Source organism: Panthera uncia, chromosome D1 (assembly GCF_023721935.1).
Source record: "Panthera uncia isolate 11264 chromosome D1, Puncia_PCG_1.0, whole genome shotgun sequence".
NCBI lineage: Eukaryota > Metazoa > Chordata > Mammalia > Carnivora > Felidae > Panthera > Panthera uncia.
In genome coordinates, this window is record NC_064808.1 from 41,232,680 (window position 1) to 41,258,862 (window position 26,183).

Below are 26,183 nucleotides of genomic sequence, written 5' to 3' on the forward strand. Positions count from 1 at the left end.
AAGTAGTTCAATATTATAAATCAAACAAAGTTTGAAGTGGAGAAGCCAAAGTTGGAACTATGGAGACATAGGTAGAGGACCAGGTCATGGAGAGCCTAGGACTTCATCTTTTGGGCAACAGGGAACCATTGAAAACTTTTACATATAGAGTAGTCTGGTCAGAATTGCATTTGTGATGGTATACTCTGGCTGAAATTAGGAAGAAGTATGTAAGTAGGGACTGGAGACTCAAATCTGGAAGTAAGCACATCAGTTAGAAGGCTAGTATTTATAACAGTCCAGCAGAGACAGTGAGGCCAAGGCAATCGATGAGTAATAAGGATGGAAACAAGAGGATGGATTTAGTAGTATCTTTGTTAACTAATTCTGAGATTTGCTTCATCTTGGTTTGTGCTCCTTAATTTCATGTAGAGTCTATGGTAGTATATTGAGTTGGATGAAGCCAGAAGCCTCTGAGCAACATGAATTATTTAGTCTACCAGCTTTTTACCAGCTTCTGTATTCTCCAAGGGAATCTACTTGAATCTGAGCCTGGTGCTCCTGAAAACTTAGGAAGCCAGAACCTATTATTGTCTTATTTCATCCACAGTGGTCTCTGGTTCAGACTTAAATGATGTCTTTTTGCCTGGGCTCAACAGCTTGTAAGCTGTCCTCCTGTGCATACAAATAGCAAACAGATAATAAGTAGAATATTTGATGTTCTCTGCTACTTTCAAGTCATTAAAAAGAAAGAATCACATAAGTTATCCCAGTTGCCCTTGGATCCTACAGTTGAAACAAGATAAAGGGCTCTGTTTAGCTATCTGTGTAAAGCAAATATAACTTGAGAATTAAAAAAAAAAAAAAAAAGTAAACACGGGCACCAAACTGAAAGCAAGAGACTCTTGAAAATACAGACTGGTATATCACTGGTTAGAATTTCCTTCATTTTGCAAAGCCACGAGCCACATGCATCAGCTCACCACAAAGTCATTAAGCCTTTTTAAGCTCAGATGAAAAACATTAACAAATACCACAAAAGGCTTTAGTATAGCCCCTTTGTTCATTCACATATGGCACTTTATAACTCCTGCGCCACTCTGGTCGTGTGTTTGTTTAAGCTGCCTCCATCAGGCTGGTCCTGAAAGAACAAAAGACATCTTGAGCAATCCTAAGCAGGAAATGGGCTAATCTAAACATGGTTTGTGACACTTTAAGTAGAATAGAAAGGGGAGGGATTGATTAGTCATTAATGTCCAATTGGCTCCATATGGATGTTGCAATAATAAAGCCTTTTTTCAGAGCAGTAGCAGAGTTATTGAATTAGAGGTTTATGTTTCCTCAGAGCTGACCTTAGGGAATTCCCTTTTGGTTCTTCTTGTTGATCTTTTAAAGAGAATGGAGTTTCCAATAGGAAAAAAATAGAAGCCTTCTCCACAATAACACTTGCTCATAATCCCGCAACTAAGGAATGTATTAATACGGCATCATTTTAATTCCTGCTATAATTTCAGTCCTTCGTGCTTTCTTTGCATCTTTGGTGGGGCAGTATTTCAGAGACCAATTAGACAGTGGCATGAACTTCATAACTGGTAATGGACTCCTCTAATGTGCTTAGCTGTGGCAGAGAAATGGCATCCTTACAGGGGGAAAATAATGTTCCTGCCAGGGAATGGTGGGCTTTGACATTCGGTTATTTCAGATCACTGAAATAATCAGTGACTGGGGTAGCTTTCGGGTTGGGGAAGTGAACTCGACTGAAAGTCAGACGGCCTAAGTTCTAGATCTGGCTCCACTCCTTATTAGCAATATATCGTTAACTGGTTATTACAGAGGAAGGTAGGACAACCTCTCTGAGCCTTGGTTTGCTCATCTGTCAAGTGAGGCAAATATATCTACCCTCCTATCGATTTCAAAGCATTGTGAGGAGAATTCAGATAATGTATTTACTGAAAGCACTTTGTAAATATCATTGTATGTAAAACTACTTAAAACGCATGGTATGTCTGTCCTGGAAACTGACCTCCAGTTTAGTCTAGTGAAATGTCTGTTTCCCAAATTCCCAATGGAATTTTTTCATTATGTGTATACTATTCCTATCTATCTATCTATCTATCTATCCATTTATCATCTATCTATCATCTACTTATCTATCTAGTTTATTCAGTGAATTACTTGCTATAAAGTTCAATAGTTGAACTTTAGATTCAACTTAAGTAAGGTAGTTGTTTTTAGTGGGATTAAGGAACTTTAAGATGAAATCAAGGAAATGAAAATTTACCTGTGGACTTCCCCCACATTGAACAAATGAAGAATTAACACCTTAATCAAAGTACCACAGGTAATTTATCTTTTGTTCTTGTGCCACTGGTTCCTATTTTTATACCAGGCTCTAGCTCAGAAGACCTATGCATCCATATTTTGTATTTGCCTTCTTCAAATCATGGCACCCATCAGTAGGTTTCTTTGCTAACCTATCCAGCTAATCTTGTATAAAAGACACAAAGAACAAACCATAGTCTCTACCCTGGCATCCCTTCTCAGAGGATGAACACATCACCCTAATGATTAAGAAAGACTCTTGTTCAGCCATGGAATGTCTTTTCCTGCCAAGTAAACCACTAGGATAGTAAAATTGTTTTGTGTTTCATTTTGTTTTGTTTTTGTAAGAAGAAATCAAATTTGAATTCCAAGCAGCCTTCATATGATGAAAGTAAATTCACTTTCTGGCAATAAGCAGGAATGTGAAGTTAGCGGAACTTCCACAATCATAGACAGACAGTTGTCAGCCATTCCTACAGCACAGTGAGTTGGATTTCTACAATAGTAAGATTTGATGGGATAAACATGATGAAATTAATACCCTCCATCTTTCTTAATTTTTCAAGCCCCCTTCTAAAATTCCTTCATCTTCTATATTTTTGTTTCTGATGCACTCATTACCATTATTTCTATTAACCCAAATAAGGGACTATTAACTGTATCATGTAACTCTTTCCAGAATCCCACATGTGAAAATCAACTATTCTGTTGATAGACTGAAGTAACCTAAAATACTGTGATTATCAAGCAACCCAATGGTATATATTTATGTTGCTTTTTACCAAGATGCTTTTTGCCCTACTGAATATATATACATATATACATATATATTTATCATCACTATCATCATCATTATTTTAGTCAATGAGACCAACTTTTTGAGTTCACAATGGCCAGAGTATGCTAGGTCCACAGAGGGGAAAAAAACCTTCAGGAAAAATCACTTTTGTTTCTTTGGTTTTCTACTTTATTTTGGTTCTTTGTTTTTGCTTTTTTAAAAAACTAAGTGTTAAAACAATTTTATTTTGAATAATGTCCCTTTGCATGAAAATACTACAATTTGTCCATTCTCCAGTTATTTTCATTATTTGGTTATTATGAATAAGACTGCTGTGATAATTCTTGCATAAATCTATTTCTGGACAAAGTTTTTATTTGTTTTGGGTAAGTACCTACAAGTGGAAATCCTGAGTCACTGGTAAGTATATATTTTACCTTATAAGAAACTGCCAAGCCGTTTCCAAAATGGTTACACCATTTGACACATTCACCACCAATATATTAAGAGTTCCAGTTGCTCCATATTCTTGCCAATGTTTAGTGTTGTAAGCCATTCCAGTGTGTAGAAAGCGGTATCCACTGTGACTTTCATTTGTATTTTCCTGATGACTAATGATATGGAATACCTTCTCATGTGTTCATTGTTATCAAAAGATAACTATATCTTTTGTAAAGTGTTCATGTCTTTTGCCATTTTTAAATTAGATTGATATTTTTCTGTAGTTCTTCATCTATTCTTGATATAAGTTCTTGTCAGATATGTGTATTCTGAATATTTCTTCCCAGTCTGGGCTTTGACATTTCATTTTTTAACAATGACTTGTGATGAGCAGAGTCTTAATTTGGTAAAGTTAATCTTATCATTTTTCTTATATATATAGTGCTTTATATGCTGTATCTAAGAATCTTTGCTTATTCCAATGTTACTAAAATATTCTCTTATGTATTCATTGAGTTTTTGCTTGTGGTTTGTTATGATTCATCTCAAATTAATTGTTGGGAGTAGTATGTGATAAGAGGTCAAGGCTCACTTTTTTCCACATATTTATCCACTTGTTTTAGTACTACTTGTTGAAAAGACTGTCATTTCCCACTTTGACAGCCCAAGTCTTTATTGAAAATTGACCATATATGTGAAGGTTTAATTCTGGACTCTCAAATTCTGTTCTAGTGGTCGATTTGCCTATGTCATGCTGTCTTTTTAAGTCTAGTTTGTTTGTTTTTTTTACAAATGTTACAAAGTATTTGTACTGTAAATCTTGAAATTGAGTAGTGTGACTCCTCCAACTTTTTCAAGTTTGTTTTGGCTGTTCTTACTGCTTTATTTTTTATGTAAATTTTAAAATCAAGTTGTCAATTTCTAAAAGAAATTGTCTTTCAGAGATTTTTTATTGAGGATGGGTTGAATACGTAGATAAATTTGGAAAGAATTAATATCTTAACAATTTGGACTCTTTTGATCTACGAACATGGTGTATTCCTCCATTTATTTAGGTCTTCTTTAACTCAAAAATGTATTGTTTTTAGTGTAGAGGTCTTGCATACTTTTTTGGTTCTATCTATTTGTGAGTGTTTTATTTTCTGATGCTATTATGAATGAAAACCTAAAAAAATTATTTTCTAGTTGTCTGCTGCTAGTATATAGGAATACAATTGATTTCTGTACTTTTATATTGTATAATGCAGTATTGCTAAATTCACTTACTAGTTTTAGTAATTATCTTGCAGGTTCCTTAGGATTTTCTATATAAACAATTATATTATCTATGAATACAAATAGAATTACTTATTCTTTTCCAATTTGATGCTTTCTATTTCTTTACCTGCAGAAGAGTGTTGATAAGCGATGGTAAGAGTAGACATCCCTTGCCTTGTTCTTCACTCTTAGGGGAATAAGTATGATGTCCTACAGGTTCTTTTTAAATGCCCCTTATCACACTGAGGAGGTTCTCTTCCATTACTAGTTTCCTGTGGGCTTTTAACATGAGTGGGTATTGAATTTTGTAAAAACCAGTTTCTGAATCTATTGTGATGATCATGTTTTTTCCCTTTGTTTTGTTATATAGTGAATTACATTGCCTGATTTCACAAGTTAAATTAATGTTATATTCCTGAGATAAATTCTACTTAATCATGATTTATTATCTCTTTTACATATTTCTGGATTTAATTTGCTAATATTTTATTAAGAATTTTGGCATTTATGTTCAAATCTTTGTCAGGGTATGATGCCACCTCATAAAATAAATTTGGGGCCACTCTTTCCAACTCTACTTATCCTATTTTGTATAAAATTATTTTAATTTTTCTTTAAGTGTTTGAAAGAGTTAGCAGTGAAACAATTTGGGACTGAATTTTTCTTCATGAGAAGGTTGTTGGTTATAAATATAGTTTCTTTATTAGCTAGACTAGTATTTAGGTTTTCTATTTGTTCTTGAGTAAATTTTAGTAGTGTGTGTCTTTCAAGAAATTTATTCATTTTATCTGTTTTTAAGTTTATTGGAATTAAGTTATTTACAATAGTCTTTTATTATTCTCTTAATGTGAGTAATATCTATAGTAAAATTCCCTCTTTCAATCCAAATACTGGTATTTTTGTTTTCTCTCTTCGTTGATCAGTCTTACTAGGGGTTTATCAGTTTTATTGATCTTTTTGAATGATTAATCCTTGGCTTTGTAAATTGTCTTTATTGTATCTGTTTTGTATTTCATTGATTTCAACTCTATCCATGCTGAATCTGTGATTTTATTTGAATTATTTAATTTGTTTATATTTAAGGTCATTATTGAATTTGATGGGCTTAAGTCTTACAATTTGCTATTTTTTCTTCTGTTTTTGTTATTGTTGTTATTATTATTATTACAGTTTTATTTCTCTAGAGCAGTAAGATTCACAGTAAATTTGAAGGAAAGATACAGGGATTGCCCTTTCCCCGACACATGCATGGGCTTTCCTGTTGTCAACATACGCCACCAGAGTGGTACATTTGTTGCAATGGATGAACCTATCTTGACATATCATAATGACCCAAAGTTCATAGTTTACCTTAGTGTTTACTCTAAGTATTGCACATTCTATGGATTTGGACAAATGTATAGTAACATATATCCATCATTAGGAATCATACAGAGTATTTTCGCCGTGCTAAAAATCCTCTGTGTCTTGTCTGTTCATCACTCCTTCCCTGACCCATGGCAACCACTGATCATTTTACTGTCTCCTTTTCAGTCCTTTTTCAGTCTTCCATTTGAATTATTCTACTGGCATGTTAGCTATACCTTTTTGTATTTTGTTTACTTGTTGTTTCTAGTGATTTACTATGAATCTTTGAGTCTTCTTACAATTAAAATTATACCACTTTTTATAAAATAAACCGTTAACAACTTAATACCAGTTAGTACCTTATCCTTTGTGCTAATGTGCCATTGTTCTCATGTTTTACTTCTTATAAGTCCCACAGTACAGTGTTATATTTTATATTAAATAGTTCCTTGTCTTTTAAAAACATATACAAAATCAGCTGTTTATTAATGAAATCCAGAGAGGAAACAAAGAGGGATTTTTTTGTTTTTATTTTTTTAGTCACATTTATCATTGTTGATGCTCTTCCTTTCCTCATGAATATCTAAGTTTCTGTCAGAAATTATTTCCCTTCATCTTGAATGATTTTTTTGAATATCTCTTTTGGTATGAGTCTGCAAGTAATACATTTTTTCAGCTTTTATTTATCTGGAAATATATTTCACATTTGTCTTTGGAGAATATGTTCTGAATTTGAGCCATCTCTGAATTGATTTATTTAATTTCAGCATTCTAAAGATGTTCTTTAGTCTTCTGGCCTTCATTGTTTCTTATGAATAATTAGTGATTATTTATATTATTGTTACTTTGTATGTAATGTGCCCTGTTTCTCTGAAATTTTCCCTTTGTCTTTGGTTTTCAGCAGTTTGACTAGTGTCTAGGTGTGGTTTTCTTTGTATTTATTCTAACTGCACTTACCTGAATATCTTGAACCTGTAAGTTGATGATTCTCACCAAATTCAGATAATTTTCAACCAGTGTTTCTTCAGGTATTTTTCAGTCATGATTCTCTCTCTCTTCTACCTGGAACTTCAGTTACACATATTCTAGGACTCTTAGTGTTGTTCTACATATTGCTGAGTCTCTGTTTATGTTTTTAGCTTTTTTATTCCTTTTGATTTTGATGTTTTTTCTTTTTTTTTTTTTTAATGTTTGTTTATTTTTGAGAGAGATAGAGACAGAATGTGAGCAGGGGATAGGCAGAGAGGGAGGGAGACACAGAATCCAAAGCAGGCTCCAGACTCTGAGCTGTCAGCTCAGAGCCCAACGTGGGGCTCAAACTCACAAACTGCGAGATCATGACCTGAGCTGAAATCGGAAGCTTAACCGACTGAGCCACCCAGGCACCCCTCTTTTGTTGTATTTTCAACTTCACTGACCCTTTATCTGCACTCCAAACTTCTGTGAAATCCAGTGAATTTTCATCTCAAATATATTTTGCAGTTCTAGAATTTCCATTTCTCTTTCAAGTTTCATTTCCCTGCTGAAGCATCCCCTGACCCTGTCTATGTATTCATTATGACAATCTTTTCTTTTAAGTTCTCAAACATATTTATAATGGTTACTTTAAAGCTCTTGTTTGTTAATTACACTATGTGAGTCATCTCAGTTTCTCCTTCTGTTGAGGTTTTATTTGTTTGTTCTGTTTTGTTTGGTTGTTATTATCTCTGGGTCATATTTTAGTGGGTTTTTTTTTTGTACAACTAGTAATCTTTTACTGTATATTGCATATTGCAGATTATAAATTATAGGTTTATTATAAGTTCATTAGTAATCATTGAGATTTATTGAGAATTATTCAGAGGTAATTTCTCATTTGATTTCCATTTTGATGTCTTCTTGAATATATTTGTTCATGTCACTACCCCACTTAAAAACTTTGAAGACTTCTTCACTTGGCATTCAAGGTACCTAGAAATCTGTCTTCTACTTCTCTAATTTCATCTTTTGGTGCTCCCCTATATTCTTCTATAAGCCCAAGCCAGAGTCAGCTTCTTTTTATTCCCTAAAACTCTACCACCATTTTGTTGTATCTCTGTGTCTTTATTCACACAGATTCTCCAGCCTAGAATACTTTCGCACCCATACCTGCTGGTAAATTTTTCCTCTTCCTTTAAGATGCCGCTCAAGCACCACTGCATCTCTGAAGCCTCCCTGATATTCATCTCTGTTCCTTCCAACAACATTAGTAGCCCCTCTCCTCTGCTTTCATAGTACTTTTAAATTACCTTTGTTGGCACTTATGCTGTTTTGTAATTTTCTATTTATGTGTCTGTTTCCCTCACTGGACCAAATCCCTTTAAAAAAAGGCACATGTGTTATCATTCTTTGTATACCCAATCACAATGTTGGGTCTATCTGAAATTTGTCAGAAGTGTTTGCTGAATTAATGCATAAATAAATGATTACTAGGCACATTATAGAATTAGCCAAAGTTCTTCTTTAGGGAAGAACACACATACCAAACACTTACCACTTACTCATTCACTCACATAACCCTTGGAATTTACCCAGGAAGGGGGCCTCTCTAGGATTAGTTCAGGACCATTGCCATAGGCTATGATGGTTACACTGGCCTTCTTTCCAGCCCACCTGGAAAAACTCAACTTTCTGTCTTCATTTTAAATCATTTAAATCACAAATTCCTAAGGAGGTCTTTGCCTTGGCAATTTCTGTTTTCTACCCATAGACTATCTTTCTTTGTCTAACTGAAAGTTTGCCTTTACTGAACTATGATATGGGAGACAAAGGATGAATTAATCAAACCAAGCCCCCTGGAGAAGTTGAAGAGAGCAGGAATTCCTGGTGTACAGGGAACAGTTCTTTCCCGTGGTGCCTAGTGTGGTGTTATTGACCTCCTGGCCTTTCAGTACCTGTCATTTATGATTTCTATTGCTTTTAATTAAAGACACTTAGGTCGGCCTGAAAGTAGTAGTCTCTAGGTACATAGCTTTTGGTCTAGGCTTTCTCTAACTGCTTTCCATGAGGAGATGTATCATGAACATTGAACTCACAAATGATTCCTCTGCTCTTAAAAGTAAAAGGCACTCCATCATAGAATTGTGAGACATTCCCTAGGACCATTCTGGATTCTGACGGAGAGCACTGACTATTTATTTATTTATTTATTTATGTTTATTTATTTTTATGAGAGAGACAGAGTGCAAATGGGGGAGGGACAGAGAGAGGGAGACAGAATCTGAAGCAGGCTGCAGGCTCCGAGCTGTCAGCACAGAGCCAGACATGGGGCTCGAACTCATAAACTGTGAGATCATGACCTGATCTGAAGTCGGACACCAAACAGACTGAGCCACCCAGGCACCGCTTATTTATTTATTTTTGAAGTTTGTTTGTTTGTTTGTTTACTGAGAGAGAGAGAGAGAGAGAGAGAGAGGGCGGGCAGTGGGGGAGGGGCAGAGATAAAGGGAGAAAGAGAATCCTAAGCAGGCTCCACACAGCACAGAGCCTGACACAGGGCTCAATCTCACAAACTGTGAGATTGTGAGATTGTGACCTGAGCCCAAATCAAGAGCTGATGCTTAACCAACTGAACCACCCAGGTGCCCTAGTATTGGCTATTTTAGAATGAAGTGCTTTTTTTTTTTTTTTTTTTTTTTTTTTTTTAGCTTGGTGTTATTTTCAAAAATGAATGAAGCAGTATGAAGTTACACTTGATATGTAGATTTTAATTATAACAGAAAGTGGATTTTAGGCTTCAAATGTTCAGACTAATAATAGCACACCTTTTGAAAACAATTCTATAGTATCCTATAGAATCTTCCTCATGTGTTTAAAAAGGTTTATATAATATACAATCTTCATTTTAAAATTTTGGACTTTATACACACATATCCAGTCATATGTATTTCTACTGCTGCCACAATAATTCCCTAATCATTTTGTCTTATGAAGCAAAGTTTAGGTAAGTTAAGGAGCACTTTCTAAATATTCTTTTGGTTTTGTGCCCTCTTAATACTTTCTTAAAATTCTGACTCTGATCACATATCAGTCCAGTATAAAAGTGGTTTCAAACCTTGGTCTCCATGGATAAGTCTCTACTCAAATCTTGGTTCATTGATATAACATTCCTAATTTAGCTCATTCATTTCTATGTCCTCATTCATTTTTACTTGACTTTCCTTGGAAGAGAGGAGAGGAGGCAAGATAAAAGAGATGCATTTTCTATTTTCTATTTCTTCATTCACATTTTTATACTTTGTACTGTGCTTGAATTTCTCAATTTATGGTGAGCCCCAGATATCTGCTCTGTAAATGAATTCAATGTCATGTAGACAACATGCACTATGGGAGAAAGGGGCAAGGTTGATGTAGGGTAGTTGGTGGGGTGAGACCTGAGCTCTGTTCCTTGAAAGAAGAATAGGAAGTGTTTGTTAAGACTGAGGTACAGAATGAGAGGGAGAGAGATTGGGCATATGTATGGCATGTCTGAGAGAATCAACTGGTATGGAGTAGAGGATCTACTAAGAGCCGAGTCTGAAAAGCCACCATGATTTCCATCAGTCCATAGGAGACTAAAACTTCCCATTCACAATGAAATACATCTTTTAAATGAACAAATAAATGGAAGCTGACTATTTGGTTTTGCTAGAGGTAGAGAGAAAGCTATGACGGTAAAAGCAAATCTCAAATGTTAATCACCTGTGGCATAGTAGTTACCTTAGAATACTATTGAGATGTTTTTGCCTCTGACATTCTCCACAAGCCTGTCTCCTTTTATGTGCATGCATGCAAGTATATAAATTGCTGAATCCATGTCAGTTGTAAAGTAATGGCACTGAGGGCATCATAAATTACCATGGTGATCCTCAGGAGAAGACACTGTCGTATCTGAATGAGTGTTTCACTTCCAGAGTAATGTATGCCTTCATCTGGCCCAGCAGTCAGCATATTGCCCTGTGTTGATGGATATTGTCAGCTGGAAGCTACACTACATTTCACTGCACAATAAACATGGCTGTCAAACCCATATAAAGTGAAATCAATTTATCCTGTATGGTCAGTGCATTTTAAATGAAATTAATGTACTGTGGGTATGGTGGCAAAAAGGTAGCAGATTAGTTATGCATCTTGGGATCCGAGACGTTTCATGTAAGGGATCATTCTGTCTAGTAGGCCTAAAAGAAGGGCTGTTTATACAATATATTATTTTTGCATGGTCTTTGCAAAGTGGCCCCTCTGCCCTCTTTCATGTTTAGAAAAGAATTGATAATATTAGCCAGTCGGGGCCCCTTTATCCTGTCTTTTGTTTGCTATAAATGATGATCATATTTGTCAAATAATAGTGCACTTTAATGTTCTAATTTATTACTAGCTCTGACACAAACAAATTTCTACTTAATCAAGGTATCTAGAAATAGAGTAGAAGGGCCAGAGATTGATTGGGTCATGTTGTTCCTGTATAATCACTCCACTGAGCTGAAAGGCTTTACTTTTTCCAGAAAGTGGAAATGTTGGTTTTAATGTGTATTTTGCTTCTAAACTTTTGGGAGTTGGCTTTCCTGTTTATGTAGCAGAAAACCTGGCTGAGGCCATCAGTCGAACCACCTTATGTTTAACTATAGAAGTTTTCAATCTATAGGGGGATATGTCGTAGATACCACACTGCAAAGCGTATATCAGTATGTGACACTAGCAGCGTTCTTGAAAACAAGCAAGAGCTGTGTCCATTCATTTATTCACTCATTTACTCATTCACCAATTTAACATATTTTACTAATTCAATCTCTATATGCCAAGTGCTTCACCAGAGCCTAGGGAGACAGCAGTTGAAGGAGAGCCAGTTCCTGCCTTATTGTCAAGGAACTTTCAATCTAGCATGTTACTAGCTACAGTCATCTCTTCAGAAACTATAAAATATCAGAGGTTTAGATAGAGTTTCATAGGGGAATGTTAAAGGACTACCCTTAAACAGCAGACAACTGTATCAGGACCCTTGAAATAAATGCCTTTGAGTCTACTAGTTTGCATATAAGTTGAAAACCAATCTTTTACTTAATAAATATTTATTGAATATCTACAATGTGGGAAATCCCGGGGATACAAGAATGAGTAAAACAGAAACACAAACTTTAGGGGTTTCATATTCCTTTGGATGGAGTGGAAAGATTAGAGAGAGATAGTCACATAAACAAGTAATTTCATGTAGCATAAAAGAAAAAGGAACGAATGCAGCCTGGGGAACGTCATTGTGAATGCTGCTCCAATGGCTTGAATTACCCTTCCCGTCTGCCTCCCCCTATTCACGTGATAATTATTCATCCTCCACAAGAGAGCTTACCCTTCACCTTTCCTAAGAGGCATTTGCTGACTGTCTTGTCTGATGCCCTTCTGGTACCCTGTATACTGCAGTATTACAGCATTTATCACACACTATTATAACTGCCTGGGGCCCGTATCCCCTCTGATCTGTGCGCTCCTTAAACGCAGGGATTGTTTTTATTTACCTTTGCATCCCTAACTGCTGCCATAATGCCTAACTCATAGTAATTGCTCAATTAATATTTTCTATTGAATTTACTAATTCATGAAGCACACCACACGTGACTAGGTCTTGAAGGATGAGTGGGACTTAGTGGGACCTCATGAAGGAGTAGAAAGGGCTTCCAGGCAGCGAGAGGAGTGCTGGAGAGGGCACAATATTGTGAAAGAGAATTCTATTTGAGGTAAAGAGATAGTTTGAAGTGGCTGCGGTTTTTGGCAAATGAGGCTAAGATGATAGGTGAGAGCCTGCTTTTGAAGGGAAGACTCGCATCAGGAAAGGTTACCATAAAATAATGCCAGTCATTGCACAATCACCACCTGCAAGTGCCTGTAGTAAAAATGTACTAGGTGCATAAAACATACAAAATTAATTCTGCCCAGTGTCTTTGAGGCCTCCATCAGAAGGGCCTATAGAATTGTCATTTGAAACTGTCTTCTTCCAAGAGGTCACTTAAAATGAAGAGAAGGGCGTAGGGAAAACAGCTGAACCAGGCGGCAAGCTGTGTTACGTTACTCAGATAATAATGTTTGCACCCATCTTGTTCTTCCTGCCCTGACATTACAGGAAGTAAAGCAATGAATGGCTCTGCAGCTAAACTACAGCAGTATTATTGTTGGCCAACAGGAGGCGCCACTGTGGCTGAAGCACGAGTCTACAGGGATGCCCGCAGCCGGGCCAGCAGCGAGCCACACATCAAGCGACCAATGAATGCTTTCATGGTTTGGGCGAAGGATGAGAGGAGGAAAATCCTTCAGGCCTTCCCCGACATGCATAACTCCAACATTAGCAAAATCTTAGGTGAGTGCAGTCGCTGATGCTGACCTCCTACCCATCGAGTGCCCCCCCCGAGTGGAAAACAGGGGCATAACTTGTCACCTAAGGGAGACCGTGGTTTGCAGAGGTTAGATGTAGCTCAGCAAGCTGCCACAAGAGACTTCGTCACCATCTCTGTGTCCCCCACCCTTCAGTGTGGCATTTAGGTTTAGGGGTTGTATATCCACGAGGTGCCAGGGAAGGACTGACTAAAAAACTTATTTTAGAGACAAAACTATTTATAGTGTGTTAATACTGTGAATTTGGCAACTGTGAAAGGTACTGCTAAACCGGATTGGTGGAGACAAGCCTTATCTCCTTTTCTTATTCAGTCTTCTTAAATCCCTAAGTTGCTCCGAAACCTTGGAAACATTCACAGATCCTACAGTTTTCTGCTTTAGTGTTCTTGGGTTCATATATCCTTCTGAAAGGACTCGTCAGGAACTAGGGTGAGCCCCAAAATAGTGTGAAATTCATGGAGTGTTGAACAGTGCCTCTAATGATAACTTTAAAACTTGTAAAATGAAACTACATTTACTTTAATAAGATATGACGAGTTCAAATTTCATAGCAGTGAGTTGAACACATAGACCACAGGGCAGAGGCCCGTTTTGTGGTAAATTGCCAGAGTGATTCTCCCGTTTCTCAGGATTAAACTCAAACCTCGTTCTATTAGTGTAAAGCTTGCTAGTGCAGATTATACAGTTTGGAATTATTATGTTCAACATATTGAACATATTTTATTCAACATGTAGCATTACAGTCAACATGTTTCCTCTTTAAAAAGAAAAAACACAGAAGGCACTGTTCTATTTAAGCTGTCATGATGTGACAAAATCTCAAAGGGAGCTGTTTAAGAAGCTGAAAAACATTACAGACTTAAACTGTGGTTTTCATTTTTTAAATGTTTTGTTCAAAAGCAATAAATATTTAACCTTAGTAAATATCAGTGATCTGGACATACACAAATACACGTTTTGTCACTGTATAAATAATTTAACTTGATTCTGAGACATTGTGAGGCAGTAACCTCTAAGAAAATTTAAAACACACATAAGATCAAATAGTGGTGAAATGTTAAAAAGTAAGTTTTTCCCTTTTATTCCTTGAGATATTTGAATTTCAAGATGGATGCCAAATGTCACTACAATTAGGTAGGGTTTTATTTTTAGAGTTTCTGAGATATACACAGGGATAGTATTATTCTTTTGAATTTAAGTACCTTTGAAACCAAAAGGTTCCTGATGGACATGTTAATTTTGTTTTTCTAATTAATAGACATTTAAAAGAAAATCAGTTTCTCTGTCCTTGAATTTGATACCTAATTTTGAAATTTTCTTTTCTTCTTCTTCTTCTTCTTCTTCTTCTTCTTCTTCTTCTTCTTCTTTTGCCATTTTAGTAGCAGCATGAGTAAGCTCTCAGATGGGCATAGAAACTCTCTGTTTCCATCTTGGCAGCTGTAGGGAATCTATATTCTTGGTGTGCACCCTGTGAAAAAAAATTATTAAGAATATAGTAAGTGTATTCATTAAAATATAAACTTTGAAGCACAAGCATTTCAAGAGTGCCAAGAATCCTCTGTTAACTGGGGCTTTAAGCTACTGGGAGTCAGCAGAACACGGAGAAGTCTGTCTGTGTAGACTTTCTACACAACTTTTGCACAACAATCAGGAAAGAACAGGGATGGATGTGCTATTAAAGCAGACCAGGATACTGCTGGCTACAGAGAAGATTTGTATGACTTTCCATTTGTTTATGTATGAAAAATCTCCACTGAAGATTAGCTAACATCCAGTCAGCACAGCTGTTACCGCTTTATCCACCAGCGACACACAAAAATGCAATTTGATACATGTAAAAAAACACATCCCTTCTTCGTCAAGTGTTTAGGTAATTCTTTATAAACAATATTAGAGAAGTGAATACTTTTCCTTCTTCCTCTATAAACCACATTAAAAATTTTTGTGCTGTCATTGGTACAGCTCTGAATGAACATTTGTAGTACTTGAAAATGGTATATATCATTCCAACTGTACCTTCCGGTTCGAAAGCTAGAACTTAAGTAGAGTTTAGGCTTTTTAATTACCCTAGGCCAGGGGAGACAGTGCGCACAGTGGGTTTTTATATATGGAAGGATACCAACATCCGCCGACACCTTCTCAGTAAGTAGCTTCCCTAAAGATGCCTGGACAAGTTGACAGACGTTTGAATCTCTGAAAGCAGGAGAGCTTTTTCTGAGAATCCTGTCAGCCTTGAGAGTATGCTTTGGAAGTTTCAGTTTTTCACCCTTTGAGAGAGATAGACGACCAATAGATGGGGGAAGGACATTGGTGTAGGAGGCGATCTTTAAGCAGCAGAGACATGTTTTAAAATAATATACTTTTTGTAGCACCAGCTTTAAGTCATTGAAAGAAATAATGTAATAAATGTTGCCATATACAAAATTATTCTTTGCTCTATGGTCTATACAAGACTGCTGGGGAGGCTCAGTGGGATGCGGTGGTAGGAGCTACCCAGAGCCACAGGTGAGTAAAGCGGTGGGAAGGTATACCCAGTAGTTTCCATGAATATGTTGCCTTGACCACTTGGGTACTTAACGGCTGTTTTTGTTTAGGGTCTCGCTGGAAATCCATGTCCAACCAAGAGAAGCAACCTTACTATGAAGAGCAGGCCCGGCTAAGCAAGATCCACTTAGAGAAGTACCCGAACTATAAATACAAACCTCGACCGAAACGCACCTGCATTGTTGATGGCAAAAAGCTCCGGATCGGGGAATATAAGCAACTGATGAGGTCTCGGAGACAGGAGATGAGGCAGTTCTTTACCGTGGGGTGAGTGTTCCTGAATGTGGCCACCTGGGCTTTCCCCTCCCACTAGGAAACCACAGGATGGCTACTGGCAGTGTATTTGGGAAGGAGATTGGGGAAGGAAGGAGATCAAGACCTATCCAGGGACTAGGCTGTGGTGATCTCTGCAGTGTCTCTCTCTCTCTCTGTCTCTGTCTCTGTCTCTCTCTCTCTCTCTCTCTCTCACACACACACACACACACACGCACGTGCGCACGGTCTTGCAGCCTGGCTCCTGCTCAACACCTCAAAACAAACCTGGTCACCCCTCTCCTTGTCTCGCAAACTAATCTTAGACGTTCAGTGCCCACACACAATGTTTCTGGTAGTTTATTTAAGCAGACATATGGGGAGAAAAAATAAAAACTAACCTTAAGAAATCCCCAGAAGCTTTCCAGCTTCTCTGGGTGGTGCTTCTGACTCTAATCACAATAGTCTGCTTTTGTTGTGGGATCTACCACAAGATAATTGGCCTTGACATTGGTTAGAGGACCTCATTTTTGGCGTAAGATCCAGAACTCCTGTTGCAGTAAATTATTCTGTGGTGGAAGCAATAACAATGTGGATTTTCTTGCTTAAATCAGAAACTAGACATGTTTTTGATATCTTCAAGTCTGATTTCATGTCATTTTGTTTAAAAATTAGGTAATAGATTTCTGGTATAAATTTCGAGTTGGCTGACTGGTTGTCTGCATTTAAAAGAGGCCCTTTGTAACCACAGCCATGGGGATAAGCGGGGATGCAGACGCCTGTAGGTTCCAGCACACCCAGACCTAGAGGCACAGGGGTGATAAACCAGAGGACCTGGCTGGAGGCACTGGCCTGAGGCGGCTGCAGTCAGCTTGGGAAGATACTTGGGACGGGGCTTGAGAGAGAGAAATGGAGTTAGAGGCAGCTGGGCTCACTGTTAGCTGGGAGGAGCCATGAGGAGCTATGCCGCACGCCAGGGCACATGGGACAGCCTCACCTGGAGTTGAGATATGTGCCTCAGAGGAAAAGCAAAGACCTGCTTAGTTCTAAAGACACTGAAAACAACAACCTCATGGAACAAAAAGTTGGTTTCAGAAGCATGTATTTAAAGCATAAAATTAATTTGGAATAGTAAATAATAAAAAAAAAAAAAAAAAAAAAAAAACCACGCCAATGAAAGCGGTCTGGGCCATGAATCTGTGCCATACATGAGAGTGCTCTAGAGAGGAGCACTGGAGTTTGACCACCGAGGTTCAAACACTGGGCCACCTGCCCGGGCAAGTTATTGAACTTCTCTGAGCCTCTGTTTCCTCGTGTGTGAAATGAAATGAATAGTGGTACTGATGTCGTACAATTGTTGAGAGGATTCAATGAGGCAGTGTTTTTGGAAGTACTTTTATGGTGCTTGGTACAATATCAGTAAAGGTGATATTTTACCACTATCATCACTATTAAATACAGATTTACTATCACAATAAAACTATATTTTATTTCATACCATATAGTCAATGAACTTCTTTACTCTGTGGCAGAACTTTTGCAAGGTAAGGGAGGCTTAAGCCACTTTGTTATTTGAGAATCTCAATCTCTTAACAGATGATGACATATGCCAAAGTAGGTTTATCGAATTCTTCTGTATGGTAAATGTTTGTGTTTTTAAAAATAATACTTTTAACATCAGTAATACAATGCAATATAAGTAGGCTATTTACTGGCTATTTAGACGATTTATAAAAAATACCAATCCATAGTGCACTTTGGGAAGTAGGGTCACATGAAACAAAATACAAATTTATTTTAACTGTGTGATAAATGTCTCCTTTTAATCCTGTCTCTGAGACCGTATGCAATCTCTTTTGAGCAGAGAATCAAAAGTTTAAGTTTGAGAACCTTTGCGATCCCCTCTGTTTGTTCCAGTCATGTCCCTATGTATCAAGCGATACGTAATGGGTGTCTCTTGCCATAGTCTGGAAGGCTGTCAAAGGTACCATTTTAGGTCCCTGATAATTATTTGAAAATATGAGCTGTAGCAACCCTATTTAATTTATTTCCCCTTATCAAAGGGTACATTGAAGTGGCTCTGGATCAAAATAATTCAACACACAGCAATGCATGTAAAATAAAATTAAAAAAAAACAACTAAAACAACTCGACAGCATCTACCTTTTATTGAAGATCTACTGCACACTAGACACTTTAGGTATATAAATCACATAATCCTCTAAATAAGGTAAAGAAAAGGTTCTGTGGCTGCCAAAAGGTCAGAGAGAGCAAGGGTTTAAATCTAGGTCTCTGCCTCCATCATGCCTAATGACTGAGGGATTGTCCTCAAAATACATTTCTATTTTGTGCCCTATTCTGGCACAGTTATGAGTTTGGCTGTGCTATTTGAAAAAAGAGTGCCTACAACCTTTGGTTGTGGTGTATGATGGCATTAGAGGAGCTCTGAAATTTAGAGACTAAGGATTCTGTTTCCAGTAGTGCAGTGGGTCCTTTATGGAAGGACCATTTAAGACTATAGAATGGAGCTACGGATGTGCAGGCAGTGACCAGAATGTCTTATTCTTTAATTTTCAGTGCTGAGTATTTTCCTCTGCCCAGCTTTGGTAATACTTGCAATGTGAAGCCAGGTATTATTTCTACTTAAGGATTCATATTCTCTTTTAAGTAGTTGTATTTGATAGATTATTAACTCCCTGGGGTTCATCTTTGGAAATTCGTCTTCATTAGATGTGAGGTTATTACAAGAGGGAAAAGAAACAAGAAATTCAAAGATTGCTATTGACTTCTTGAGAGAATGGGGGTAAGATCAATTTTTATAGCTGATTTTGAAAAGACATGCATAACTTTTGAGCCAACAAAATTACGTATATTGCTCAACATTGTCATGCATTTTATTGACAATACAACTAAAAATTCAGTGAGGTAGATTTTTTTTTTACTCAGCTATTATGAAATAAATTTATCAATAATATGAAGTGGAGTAAGGTTAGCTCTTGCCTTAGATTTAACCCCTTCGATTGACAGGTTAAGTATTAGAACTTTTAATCATTTTGATGAGCACTATTAATGTTGAAATGATATTAATTAAGGTACATGTAGCTACAACATTGTCTTTTCCCAAAGAATTATGGCCAGATGCATTTCCATTTATTTGAGGTTTATTCAATAATTTACCTGTGAACTAATAGAGAATTATGCAGATACTATAAAATATCAAATTTGGGGCTACTTCTTGAGTAATAATGATAACTTTTCGAATACTTACCATATACTGTATACCGTGATGAGTGATTCATAAAGATTATTGCGAATACAACAAATAATTACAAGACAAGCAGTATCATCCTCTCTGTGTGGTTGAAAAACAACAATGTTCAGAGATGTTAAATAATTTGTCCAAGGCCACACAGCCAAGTAAATTGCACAGCTGAGATGTAAACCAGGCTTATGTGAGTGCGAATGTGAAACATATGTCCTTTTCACCATTACACATACCTCTCAATTGGAGCCTACAAATTGTTCAGAGGCTGTGTAGTATAGTGGTTAAGAACGTCAATTCTGGAACCAGACTGTTCTGGTTCAAATACTAGATCTGCTATTCCTGGCTCTAGGGACTTCTACATAGCAATCTTTATTCCTCTGAAGTCTCCACTTGCCCTTGGGAAGCTTATTTAAACTCTCTGTACCTCGATTCCCTCATAAATAGAGTGGAGATGACAATAATACCTATAATACTGGGCCTTTCTGAAGATTGAATAGCTTAATATATCTAAAGTGCTTGCTTAAAACAATGTCTGGCACATAGGAAGCCCTGACTTAGGATAAATATTATTATTATTATTATTCTAGAAAAGTAATGCTACGTGCCAAGTATATATTTCATATTATAAAGAATTATATTCTAGTGCCTTATGCTGTAAGTGATTTGAACATTTGCCATTTTGATCTTAATCCTTAAGAGGTTGAATCAAACCTGTACGATACTTATAAACATAATTGATTAGCATAGGCTAGCCATACTCTTTTCAGTATGGAACTCTGTAGAGAAAGCTGGATTAGGATCTCTGATAGGCAGCATAAAAAGATTGCTATCATTTCCATTTCTTACTCTAGTATCAACTACAGAGATGTAGAACATGTAGGCTTATCTCTTCATGAAACAGACCTCATTGTCTTCATTTGTAGATGCTGTAAAAGTCTGAAAGATCAGCAAACAAGGGGGATTTGCCAAATTAATATGTAGGTTTTTGTGGGGTTTTGTTTTGGTTTTGGCTTTTGCGATTGGTGAAGCTAAACTGTACTCCACAAATATTCTTGTGATTTGGAAGCCATGTAATAATGCTGAACTCTACCAGGGCCAGCTTTATTCTTTACTTGGGCTGGGAAGAGGGGTTCTTAGCTTATCTCTGCTCATATCAGCTGCATGTATACACTTTTACAAACATCTACAACTTTTGTTTTGATGTGCACATTCATTATTTGTAAAGCCCAATACTTGCCAGCTATTCCTGTTTGTGAAATCTGCAGTGTTTGAATTTTGACTTTGCAATTGATCTGTAAAGGAAGGAAAAATGCTTTTTAGGAAAGTAATTTCCGATAGACAAAGCTTGAGCCCGCTGGCTGGATTTTCCATTTTGTAATTGATTGGTCCGTCAATTGGTGAGGGCTTATTTGAAATCAGTGATGTGCCCAGCACTGTACTAAATTAATACAGTACATGAGGCATTAATTCTGTACACAGTGAGCTTTCAGAGAGTGCTGTGGTTAGAGAAACCAGACACATACACAAACATATTAGCAAATAAGAGTTTGTTACACACACACACACACATATATATATGTATATATATATATATATATGTATATATATATATACATATATATATATATACACACACACACACACACACACAGAGGGAATGCATTGCATAGTGCTGCACACAATGTATAGTGAAGTACTAATTTTGACTTTATGGAGCAGAGCAAGTAAAGGTCAGAAGAGAAGAGATTACTATTCCTTAGGGCCAGCCATAGGTCATTTTTGAGGAAGGGGACCTGATGTTTGGGTAGGGTCAGGCTGGTGGAAAGTAGAGGTAAAGATTCCTGTCTTAGCATAAAGAGTAGCATGAACACATGGAGGGAAATGCAGAAATGTTAAACATGTAAAAAAATGAAGCTAGCCTAGGAATAATTATTCCTGGCAGTAAAGAAAAGTAAGAGAGGTAGGGTGGGGCAATATTTTGGAAACTCTTGAAAGCCAGGATACTGCAACTATAATTAGCCATGCTCACTTGATTTTGTAGTCTTTTATTATGCTGGTAACAACAATGAGAAAGCAAGACCAGCATGATAGTTAGCTTATGATTTTGCATCCATAGAATCAGTGGTAACTTAAAAGGGGCCTCAGAAGTCATGTACTTCAAGTAGCCAACCATTGTAGGAGTCCTCCCTAAGTTCTGCTTGAACTGTTATAGGGCTAGAGAGCTCACCACTTCCCAAGGAAGCTGGTTTCTTTGTGGAACATGTCCTAATGCTAGCAAGTTCTTTTCTCTTAACTGAGCCGTGGTCTACCTTTCTGCTACTTTGTAGATCAGTTCTAATCCTCTTCTTTGCTCCCTTTTCTAGAGTAAGTCTCTTCCTTATTTATAAAGACAGCCATTCAAGCCTTTAAAGATGGTTATATTCACATTCCTTCTCCACTATCTTCCCTCTCATATATCTAGTCTCATTATATTTTTTCTTCTCTTAAGTAGGTTACCCAACTTTGTCATTTGTTTTCCCCCTCATTCACTAGTTCACTCACTCATTCATTCATTCATTCATTGCATGTATACATTATGGAATGTGCCTCCTGTGGTCCAGCCATTGCCGAAATTTTAGAGCTGTATCAGTGAAAATTCCTGTCCTCATGAAGCTTACGTTCTGGTGGGAGGAATCAGACAGCCAACCAATCAATCAATAAATAAATATCAAATAGTAGTAAGTACCTTAGAACAAAGCAAAGTAGAGAAAAGGTAGGGAATTTCAGGGGATGGAGTATAATTTTAAACAAAGTGGCTACAGAAAGCCTCACTGACAATCTCATACTGGAACCAAAGGCCTGCAGAGTGAGGTAGCAAGCTGCATGGGTCTCTAGGAGAAAAACAAGGCAGCAACTGCAGAGGTCTGGAGGGAAGGTTGTGATTGGCTTTTTCAAGAATTAATGATGTCAGAGTGGTAGGAGCAGCATAGGTAGGAAGGAAAAGTAACAGATGTCAGAGAGGTAGTAGGGAGTCAAACTGTGAAAGGACTTTCAGCCATTGTGAAGACTTTGAATCTGACCCTGAGTGAGGTGGAAAGGCATTGAAGGGTCATAGGCAGAAGAGTACTCTGATCTGACTTGGGTTTTAAAAACGTCATTCTTTCTGCCATCTTGAGTATTGTCTGAAGGAGGCATGGCTGGAATAAGGAGGCAGGCTTTTACAATAAACCAGATTAGAGTTGACGGTGGCCTGGACCAGATCTGTAAAGGTGGAGGGAACAAGAAGTGGAGGGATTCTGGATATATTCCTGATAGCAGACTAATAGGATTTGCTGATGGATTGGATATAGCATTTGAGAGACACGTGGTTGCCAGGGATTGGCTCAAACAGCCAAGGATGAAGCAATCATTAACTAAGATCAGAAAGGCCACAAGAGGAGCAGATCTATGGAGAATGATCAGGAGTTCAGTTTCACATCTGTAAGGTTGAGATGGTAGTTTGACATCCACATTGAATAAGAAGTTATATATATACATGACTCTGGAATTTAGGAATGTAGTGCCTACCGGGCATCCAAATTTGAGAGTCATGAGCACCTAGATAATATTCGAAGCTGTGGAAAATGGACGAGATCACCAAAGGAATGAATTTAGATAGAGAAAAGGTGCAAGGACTGATCCTGGGGTACTTCAGAGCTTAAATGTCAGGTTGATGAGGATGAGGAGGGTGCATCCAGGGACCTAGAAGGAGCAGCTAATAAGATAGGAGAAGACCAGAAGACAAGGGAAGAAAGCGGTTCCCACAAGGGGAAAAGTGGTCAAATGCTGCTCATGGCATAGGTCAAGTAAGATGAGGACCAAGAACTGACTTTTGAATTTAACAACACAAGATCATTGGTAGCGTGACCTTTACAAGCTGTGTTTCATTGACGTGTTGGGGAGTGATTGAAGTAGACTTAAGAATTTAGTAGAAGAAATGGAGAGAGTGAATATACACAATTTTTCAAAAAAGTTTTGCTTTAAAGGAGATCAGAGAAATAGAGCAGTAGCTGGAGGGGGATTCGGGTGAGTCAAGAGAGAGTTTTTGTTGTTTTCTGTTTTTAAAGTGGGAGAGATTATGGCATGTTTATGTGCCAATGGGAATGATCCAGGAAAGAGGGAAAATTGATCATGCAGATGGGAGAGACAATTACTGGAGAGAGATCCTTAGTGAGAACAGAGATTCAGTGCACACACAAAAGGGTTGGCCTCCCATTGGATTATGAGTTCATTCAAGATACAGAAAGGCAGGCAGAGAGTTAGGAAAACAGAGGTAGATGGGTACATGTGATGATGGGAGCTTTTGAAAAACTTCTTCTGATTACTTCTAATGTCTCCATGAAATGGAAAGTCAGGTCATCAACTGAGAGTGAGAATGTGGGAGAAGTTGGACATTTGAGGAGAGTTGAGAAGGTATGAACTAATTATCTAGGAGAGTAGAAGAAGGAGTGGCTTAGGAAATAGTACAACATGATGGCTAAACAGCACCAGAGACCAATTTAAAATTCATGCTCAAAAATTCAGACTAGTAATCATGGAAATGTGCTTTCTGCAGCCAAGTTCAGCTGTGTGGGAGTGGTCACAAGTAGGCAGGGAGTTCAAGATTTGCCATGTAAGAGGAGAGAGTATGTACAAGATAGTGACTAACCACAGAATTGATATTGGGTAAAGAGATAAAGTCAAGGCACAAGAGGGAGAGAGAAGGGCAGTGAAAATTGGTTGAAGAGATCAAGGAATTGTAGATGCTCGCTCATAAGGTGGGAGAATTGTTGAATTGTTCTTCTAGAGAAAGAAAACTAGAAAGAAAAGATGTGGTGGCCAGACAGTGGGATGTTTAAAATAGAAATTAGGGGTGCGCCTGGGTGACTCAGTTGGTTTAGCGTCTGACTTCGGCTCAGGTCATGAAATCACGGTTTGTGAGTTCGAGCCCCGCGTCAGGCTCTGTGCTGACAGCTCAGAGCCTGGAGTCTGCTTTGGATTCTGTGTCTCCTCCTCTCTCTGCCCCTCCCATGCTTGGGCTCTTTCTTTTTCTGTCTCTCAATAATAGATAAACGTTAAAAATTTTTAAATAGAAATTAGGGTGGGGTTACAGCTGGAAATGACAAGGTCTGCTGATATAGGGAGGAGGCCAGATCATCACAGCAGAGAGGAGGTCACAAAATTGAGAGAGCAGGGTGTTGAAATTACCACTTTTGTAGATAGTGAGACATCAAGAATTACGGCAGGAGTAATGTTGGAGAGCCAGTGGCAGTAAGCCAGGAGCTAACATCGTTAAGGAATGAGGGGGGCTGACCAGGCAAGAAGTAAGTACATAGGGGGTCAGTGGGTGACTTAGTCTGGTATCTCTCTACCAGCAGTAGTAGGCTTTTGAATATCATGTGCCTCACCACAGAAAATAAGTAATATGCATGTTTTGTTTGTCTCTTTGTCTGTTTTTAATGTTCCATTACCGACTTAATGTCCAAATACTGTACTGTTAAATATGTGGAGCCCAGTTTAGAAGAGTTTGATTCTGATTCATATTGCTAAATAGTTTTCTGATCGTGTGTGAGCTTGCCATTCTCACCCTTGTCTCGATATCCAGTGGAGAATTTGCAACATGAAGAAAGGGTTCAGCTCCTGGCTGTGGTATGTATATGGCCTTGGACAAACCGTTTAAACTCTCCAACTTTTCCAACCGTTTAAACCAACCAACTTGGTTGGTTACTTCATCAATAAAAGAGGAGAAGTAATATTTGCCTCTTAGGCTTATTGTGAAGGTCGAAGATAATGTGAAAATATCTAGTCATTGTCCCTAGCACTTAATAGGAGCTCAGTTCAAATGTATTTAGTAAATAACTACATCTAGATATTTTGATTGTAAAATACTGCAAAACTGGCCATCTATTCTTTCTGAAAAGAAAATGTCCTTTATGAAAAGAAACTACCACTTGGTAGTTGGTGCATGGTATGTAGAGTTTATGTTATAGATTAGCTCACCAAATCGGGAAATCTGTAAAATGGGTTAATATTGCAATAAAAGTTTTTACTCTACACTCATTAGGTGATTAAGGCAAAAATATTTTCATTGCAATTATCCAAGTTCAGTAAAAAATTTAATAAGGCATTCCCTGCCTTGGGCAGGCTAGCATGAAATTTAATTTGTGCTAATTTGCCCAAAAGTTAGGAAGCAGACGTATTCTGTTTTTAGAATTTGATCCTATGAGAGTGAAACCAGTATTTTCTGAGGTGTCTCTATGCATAGATATGTATTCCTCTATCATCTCCTTCAGGCGATCAAAGAATCACCATGAGCCTCATAAAAATGGATCAACATCAGGTGTTTAGTATCAACTGGGTACAGGCAGGCTCTATAGAAATCGGGAATTTTTATGAGACATACTGAGCATAGTGTGTTTGTGTATTGAATATCTATAAAGGAAAGAGTGATAGAATTCAAGTCAGGTGACCTAGATTCAAAGGCTGCCGCTGCTGGTTATTGCTTGCTTTTAAGCAAGGCCTTATTTTCTTCCTCTGTAAAGTGGGCATGACAGTACCTCATGGGGTCGTCATGTTAGTTGAATAAGGTAATATTTGCTATGAAAGTGTCTGCTATGTTATGTTGGT

General features: G+C 37.5%; 1 protein-coding gene across 26 annotated transcripts in view; it reads left to right on the forward strand.

Moving 5' to 3' along the window:
- Nucleotides 1-26,183, forward strand: part of SOX6 (SRY-box transcription factor 6) — a 687,546-nt gene that overhangs the window by 659,380 nt on the left and 1,983 nt on the right. For 22 of the 26 annotated variants that reach the window (XM_049617879.1, XM_049617886.1, XM_049617897.1 and 19 more), the window contains 2 exons: nt 13,230-13,463; nt 16,093-16,309. In XM_049617879.1, the coding sequence (XP_049473836.1) occupies nt 13,230-13,463; nt 16,093-16,309 (451 nt within the window). The remainder of the gene's footprint in view (nt 1-13,229; nt 13,464-16,092; nt 16,310-26,183) is intronic. The other 4 variants (XM_049617864.1, XM_049617955.1, XM_049617962.1 and 1 more) reach the window with 1 other exon arrangement.